Source organism: Palaemon carinicauda, chromosome 43 (assembly GCF_036898095.1).
Source record: "Palaemon carinicauda isolate YSFRI2023 chromosome 43, ASM3689809v2, whole genome shotgun sequence".
NCBI lineage: Eukaryota > Metazoa > Arthropoda > Malacostraca > Decapoda > Palaemonidae > Palaemon > Palaemon carinicauda.
The window spans coordinates 48,590,145-48,598,364 of NC_090767.1; the positions used below are offsets into that span (position 1 = coordinate 48,590,145).

General features: G+C 39.8%; 1 protein-coding gene across 1 annotated transcript; it reads left to right on the forward strand.

The window, feature by feature from the left end:
* Nucleotides 1-4,057: 4,057 nt before the first annotated feature.
* Nucleotides 4,058-4,641, forward strand: LOC137633841 (uncharacterized). The gene is made up of 2 exons (XM_068366082.1): nucleotides 4,058-4,288; nucleotides 4,375-4,641. Exons 1-2 carry the CDS (start codon nucleotides 4,058-4,060, stop codon nucleotides 4,639-4,641), a joined length of 498 nt encoding a protein of 165 aa, XP_068222183.1.
* The last annotated feature ends 3,579 nt before the right edge of the window (nucleotides 4,642-8,220 follow it).

Consider the following 8,220-nt stretch of genomic DNA (forward strand, 5'->3'; position numbering starts at 1 on the left):
TAATAATAATAATAATAATAATAATAATAATAATAATAATAATAATAATACATTTTATGTTACGGGTCAATATCACAATCAAGAAATGAATAAGGAGCCGGGGAAAAAGTCTCATCTGCCAGGGTCTTTTCGATCTGTGACCAGAGCTTATATAAATTAGAGCATAATGTGTCATGAAACTATGTTGTTTATATCTATAATTTTATGGTTGAAAAGGAATTAGGGCTTCCTTTTCATCCATAAGATTATATATGTCCCTCCCCCAAAATTGTGCATAGAAATTTGAAGGATATCATAGAGTATGTGAGAGACCGGTGAAGGCGATTGAACGAAAAGATAAAGGAAAAGGTAAAAGTGATAGCGATTGAAAAAAAAAAGTAGACTAAGCTTTACATTGGGCCGGTGGAGATACCTAAAGGTGAAGTTTGAAATATTATTATTATTATTATTATTATTATTATTATTATTATTATTATTATTATTATTATTATTATTATTACTTGCTAAGCTACAACCCCAGTTGGAAAAGCAGGATGCTATAAGCAGAGGGGCTCCACCTGGGAAAATAGCCCAGTAAGAAAAGGAAACAAGGGAAAATTAAATATTTTAAGAACAGTAACAACATTAAAATAAGTAATTCCTATATAAACTATAAAAACTTTAACAAAACCAGAGGAAGAGAAATGAAATAGAATAGCGTACCCGAGTGTACCCTCAAGCAAGAGATCTATAAACCCAAGACAGTGGAAGACCATGGTACAGAGGCTATGGCACTACCCAAGACTAGAGAACAATTGTTGGAAATTGGAATGTCTGTAACAGGAAAATCTGTTACCAAGCAGCTGTCAGCGAAGAAGGTTCAGTTTAGAAGGTTTAATTTAATGGTTACGCAAATGAAGTTTAAAGGAATCATCCACGATGTAAGTTTGAATATGTTATGTGTTATATTATTATGATTATTTAGAGATGTTTAGGAATTTGGTTTGAATTTGTGTTGAAATATCTAAGGATCTCACATAAATTTGACAGATATTGATGTAATTGTTTAGAATTTAGTCTGATTAAATGGTGGGTTTTAAAGATTGTTTCAACTGTAACATTAGTACTCGTTTAAAACCACTTTTGATAAGAATTTTCCGTTAATGTTAGTTTATTTAGTTAAAGCTGAATTTGCTTGATTGAAAGAATTTGAAGATAGTTTAAAGCGGAATTTATTATCATTATTTAATAATAGTTTATAAGTTCAATTTTTTTTTCTAATAGTTTGTTTATATTTCTTTGGTGATCGAATAGAATAGTTTATATCCGATTTTGGAGGTGTTCTTCTTCCTCCTTTCACCAATGTCCTATACTGCAGGGGAACCCTACTCTCGTCAGGACCTTTCATAATTCATTTTATCTTATACATTTCAAGGCATTCAGCATTTCACACACAGCAAATTGCTCGTGTTTTGTTAAATCCACATAATCGAAGTACTCAGAGAACAGGAAAGTCTTCAGTTTCCTCCTGAAAGTCTTCATAATATCTTCAGTCTTTCGGATGTCTAGTGGGAGCTTATTTTATAGTTTTGGGGTGGCATATTTGAAATCTCTAGAACCTACAGTGGGGGTCTTGTAGATAGTAGGGTTCCCTTGCTGTACAGGACTAGATAAGCTGCCCTTGAAGTGAAGTAAGTACACAGTTCTATCGTTTCTCCCAGTTGAGAGGACCTCCTGCCTGCTGCTACTAAGCCACCTCGCCTCGTTGACTGCCTGCTTTTGAATGAAGATAGCTGCTTGCTGTTTGATGCTGTTGCTGCTTTCTCTGCTCGCAGAGACCACCGCCACTGCTATCAACAGTATTCCTGCCTGTAGGGGCTGCCTTGTGCTACCACTACTGTGTAGGCTGCTGTAGGGTGCCTTTCAGCGCTACTGACAAGGGCCTTACAATCAAAATACCGGCTGATCTTCAGCCTTTTCTAAAAGGAAAAATAAAAGACTTGTTAGGCTTTTATATTTTTAACTATCCTAACTTTTCTGACAACTAACAGACCCTCCTGTAGAATATTTGGTAGCCCTTGTGGTCTTTAAAACTCCAGTCAAAACAGGTCAAAACTTTCCACTCTCACCGTCTTTGGCAAGTGGCATAGGGCCACTAGGATTGGCGACTATAAGCCAAGGATTGGTGATAGGAGTTAGGGGATAGAGCTTTGTTAACCTGGCGTAAATAAGCCAGGATTTAAAATCACACAAATAGTTTCAATAAAGAAATAGGTTGTACAGTGTTTTATTTACATCCCTAAAAACGTCCCTGTCTGCAGGAATTGACTGCTGGGCCAACTTAGTGCTTGGTAAGCAGTAAGTACGCTCCCCAGCTGCAATTTGTGTAGGGTAGTAAATAGCTACCAATAAGGTAGATCGGGCCTCCCTGAATAATCGTTCTTTTACATATTCTGTTATTAATCTTTCTATCTTTGACTATAACTTGGTCTGGGGCATTAGGGCTTAAAGGGTTGGGCAACCCAACCAGATGCACTGTCTATCCTCAACTCACCTCTATAGACTTGGCTAGGAAGAAGGTAAATGAGCTGGCCATGGAAGAGCTGGAACTAATGGCTATCGGAGAAATGGAAAGTCACCCGGCCTGGACATATGCATAACCAAGGAACAATCCAACCAAAAACGAACACATGAAGACACTGAGCAAGACCAAGGCAACCAGTAATGGACGCAAGTGAGAAGAAAGAAAAAATAAGCAAAGAGGAGCCCTGCCTCTGCTGAAACAGGACCCCAAACACGAACCGAAGAAGGAAGGAAGATTATAACTGCTGATGAGCAGAGCATTGGGTAGACCTACTACTTTAGAGTAGTAGCCATTAATTTTTCAGAGGCTTTCAAGACAATAGCGGCCTACGAACAAAAACACAAAAACCTCAAGATTGTTGCTAAACCAAACCACCAAGGTCAATGGACAATCTCCAATAAAGATGCCAGAGCTCTCATCATACTGAGAGGCACCTCCGACATTCACCTGAAAGAACTCATAGAGGAGGAAAAGATCAAGAAGGCTGTAGTTGTGGACTACCCAACTGACATGGTGGAGAGCCACCTGACAAAACTGCCCAACATAACAGCGGCAGAAAAGATGACTAACAAGACTGGATATCTAACAAAGGCCATCCTTGTCACTTTCAAGGGGCCAAACCCCAAGAAAGTAGATCTTGGGATTTTCGGAAGCTTCTGGGTAAAGAAGTAATACCAAGACCCCCTGAGATGTTACAATTGCCAGAAGTTTGGTCACTACAAAGACCAATGCCAAGCAAAATGCCCCACCTGTGCAGTATGCAGCCAGAGGCACCCAACCCAGGACTGCATCAACAAGAAGGCAGCGGGCCTACCTGCAACACCTAAATGCCCCAACTGTAAGAAAGGCCACACTGCCATGTCTTGGGGATGCCCTGAAAGGGTTGCAAGGGTGATAGCAGCCCTCCCTAAGGAAAAGAGAGAAAAGCCAAGATGAAGAGCGGTTCCCAAGCCTCTGCCAAGGAGGAGATACTACACTCAGGAAGAGCTAAGGAGAGGCTCCTCCAGGGCTAGATCCTCCTCAACAGCCCCCACCTCCACAGCCCAGGCTCCAAAACTCTTACCTAGAACCATCTTTATAAAGACTACGGTTCTTAGGGAAAGGCTGATCAACCTTATCACCCAGGCTGTGACAGGACAGATCTGTGCTGACACTATTGCAGTCAGCATTGAGAAAGTGCTCATGGGTTTCCTCTTCAAACCCAATGCCCACTCCCCAAAACGCTATCCAGGAGATCACCTCCCACGTCTCAACACCCACACCTTCCACTCCATCACCACTATCATCTGCACCTTCCACATCTGCCTCACCAAAACACATCCCCATCATCCCACTCACCTCAGCCACCATCACTCTATCCACCCTTACCTCATCCACTTCATCTACAGAGGTTAAGGCAATTGCCTTTGCCCCTAGGGATCCCAGACAATACTCTTCAACTTACACTCAGGAATGAGGATCCTTAATTGGAATCCAGCCGGAGTGAGGCCCAAAATGTCCTCTCCAATTGCAGTCTGCAAAACAGAGGAGGTAGATGTCATCCTGTTGCAAGAAACATTCCTAACAACAGGCACAAAGCTCAAAATTGCTGGTTACAATGCCTACACCACCCGACAGATAGGCACAGACAAAGGCCTAGCTATACTAGTCAGAACAACAATACCAATCACAAGGTTACACAACCCAATTCCTTGTGGTGACAATGTAGAGACACTGGCAGTAACAGTAACTTTACTGAACCAACATCTACAGGAAAATAAACAGAGAAGAGCCAGAAGAACTGCAACTAACACAACTCTTTGCACACACAGAAAGAACGCCTAACACTTCTATGTGGGGATTTTAATGCACACCATCCCATATTATCATTCCCATCAACAACAAGCCCTTCAGGAGAACACATACCCTTTGCTCTAGGAGAGTTAGAAGGAGTCACCCTTCTAAACACAGAGCAACCTACACATCTAAGAGGAGGCAGACTAGATTTGACTTTTGCCACAACTGCAATGAGGCACCTAACTAGATGGCAAGTGCACTCAACCCTGGTTATTGATCACTTTGTAACAGTAACAGAATAGGAAATGCAACAGGTACCTCCAATTTCACCACCTCCACCAAGACGGAATCAAGACCTGGCAGACTGGGTCTGTTTCCGACTGGCCATAGATGAATGGGCAGTGCACTACAATCCTCCATAGGACATAGATCAACTAGAAAAATATCTAGTTGATGCGTTTCACAACGCAGCTAACAAAACAATGCCCTTGAAGGCAACAAGAGGAAACTACACCTTCAAGGACTCCTGGTACTACTGCTCAGAAGTAAGGAGACTTAAAACATGGCTCAATAGGGTCACAAAAATTTACAGAAGAAGATTCACAGTACAAAACAGAGAACTATTGCAAACATTTAAAATGGTGTACAACAAAGAATCCATGAAATAATGATTGAAAAATGGATGGAATGGTGCACAAACTTATCACAGTATACAACACTCACAGAACTATGGATATAGCTGCACAAAGTAACCGGAAAAAAGAAGACACCTGCTGCAATACACCCACACCCACAAGAGGAGGCTGAAAGAATTGCAACAGCTTTCCCAAACGGAACACAATCAGCTAATCTCTCCCCTGAAACCAGAATGCTACAGGAGCAACTGGCGCCAGCTAGATGGGAGGAAGTTAACAGCCTTTCAGCTACAGGATGACACAGACACCCCATACACAATTGAGGAATTAAGGGCAGTGCACAAATCAGGCAAAGACACTACGCCAGGGGCAGACAGGATAACCTACACCATGATCAAACACATGGGTCCAGCAGGAGAAACCGCATTCCTGAGGTTAATTAACAGAACATACCTTGGGCATATAAGGCCTCAAGCCTGGAGGCAACAAGACACACAGCCGATCCCCAAGCCAAAGGATCCAGGGAATCCGCGACCAATAGCTCTAGTATCCTGCATGATTAAAGACAGGAGAAAAGTGTTTTCAAACAGAATGAAGTACAAAATTAGTCCTCTACACAAACAGCTTTATGCATATCAGGAGGGAATTGGAACCTCTGAATGCATTACTAACGTTCTCAGCTGTAATAATCAAAAGAGAGCAACAATAGTCTTCATAGACTTTGAAAAGGCCTTTGAGCTTGCCAGCTCAGCAGCAATGCTGCAATCAGTGGCCAGAAAAGGAGTAAAATGTCACCTACTAGCATGGACTACGAACTACATGCTAGGAAGACAAGCAAGAATCTAAATCCAAGGAGTGATTTAGACTTTTCACGACTTGGAAAATGGCACACCACAAGGAGGGATTCTCAGTCCCCTCCTTTTCAACATCCTCACGGAAAACATAGCCTCTCTCCAACTCCCTGAAGGAGTAGAGATATTTATCTATGTGGATGACGTATGTGTAATAGCTCGAGGACCAGTCACACTGGTAAGAATGCAGAGAGCAATGAAGTTAAAAGAAAATAAATTTACCAAACATTTACAATAGAAGATCAAAGACACCGGAACAGCAAGATATAACTTTAATAATTAATGCTTATTTTAGAGCATAAGGAAGCAATGAAAGCAAACTACATGAAGAATACAAGAGTAAGTAATAATATTACGCAAAATAATGAAAATCTCTTCAATTAATAAGAAGGAAAAACTAAGGATAAACATAACTTTCCAAACACTCCCAGGAAAGGCCATTCAATTTTGTTGGAACAACAAATTGAATGGTAACCAGTTACTAATGCTTATTTCATTAGTAATTTTGCAATAATAATAAAAAATTTCAAAACAAACCATATACAAATGTGTTTATACAACCAAAAATCAAATCAAATCATCTTTAGCCTGTTTAAGGTTTCTCTCATTTGCCCTAATGGCAGCTTTTCGCCGAGGCCTAACAGCATCTGCCTCTGGTATTTGTGTTTCAGCTGTGTTTTCTTGCAATGTCCTATTTTGCTCATATTCCCTGATGCTCATCAAAGGAATAAGGCTCTCAACATTCATATCCAAACGGGATCTATTTCCTTTCATTACTGTTGCCCCTGTAACGTCTTGCAAGTCATTTACCTGCACTTTCAAGACCTTCCCCATGGGGTAATTTGCATGACTTCTTTAATCAATACAATATCTCCTACTTGCAATGGTTTGTGGCCAATAGGCATATATCTTGATTTTTCATCTATTGCTTGACTAATAAGTTGAGCAAGAAATTCTGAATTATATAATTCTATTAATTCTAAGCGAGCTTTGCGAAGCTCGCTATAATTCTCCCTAATTTGTTCTGTAGAATTAGGATTCCAGGAGGGATCATCCATAGGTATAGGTTGTAAGTTAGGGATTATATTCAAAGATACAAGTTCATAACCCTCAAGCAATATTTCCGGTGTAATTGTTGTAGGTATATCTTCCTTCAGGTTGCAGTCTCTGAGAGTATCTTTAAAAGCCCTGGCCTTCTGTTGACAAGGTGCACAACTTCACTAATTAGAAATTCAAAATCTACAAAACTAAATATTGAATTCTTTATTGCACCATAAATCAGCCTTTTTACAAGTTTACCACAACTCTCAACTAATGAACCCAGTTGTTTACAACCCTTGTAATACTGTTGAAATTCCAGAGCTTTGATATTATTCTCCTGCAGATATTGTCTAGTATTAGGATCACTGAGAAAATTCTTAATGATATTTGTGCCACTTACTATTTGAGTGCCTTTGTCAGAAAAACACTTCTCAGGCATGCCAAACTCATGAATGTGCATTTGGAATGCTCTCAGAAACGTAGGCATTGAAAGATCTAAACAAACCTTTAAATTTATTGCACGGCTCCAAAGGCACGTAATGCAAAGCAACCAAACCTTAACCTTCTTGCCATTCCAAATAATCCAGTATGGTCCCAAATGATCCATAAAACTATATCTATATGGAATATTTGGGGGTTCTAACCGGAAATCTCTATATGGTGACTGATTTAACTTAATGTTTTTCAGATTAAACCTCCTACAATTTATGCATTGCTTAAGAATTTTCTTTACTGTAGAGAAGTAATGTGGTATATAAAATTGTTTCCTTAATTCTGAGAGCAAAGTATAAAACCCTGCATGGGAAGTTTTCCTGTGTGTATCAAGAATGATACATTTGGTAAGCAAACTTGATTTCGACAAGAGAATGGGAACAAATTCATACTTGTTCATATCTTTCCAGCGTGAACACTTACTCTTAACTCTGAGAACATTATCTTTGTCAAGAAATATGTTGAGCTGGCCTACAATATTTGGCATGTCTTTACTAGCAGGATTTTTAGAAGAAAAGTAATCAAACACTTCTGGGAAATGGAGTCTTTGATCTTGAGAAATCAAGATAGAATTTGCCTTAGCAAAAAGCTCGTCCTCCTCAAAACAGATTAAATGTGAATACTTAGCTGGATCTCTCTCTCTCAATTTAATCTTACATTTATTGACAAATTTAAGAACCATGTGTTGTACTGCTACAAGTTTATGAAAATCCGAAAACCGATCCATAGGGAAAAGGTGAACAGCCCTTTCGCTACCATGCACTGCAGTTGCAACATAAAGTTCCCTAGAATCATCATTCCTGTTCATCTTAGACCCTGATATCCAAGGGTTTGGGATAACTACCTTAAAGCAATCTCCTGT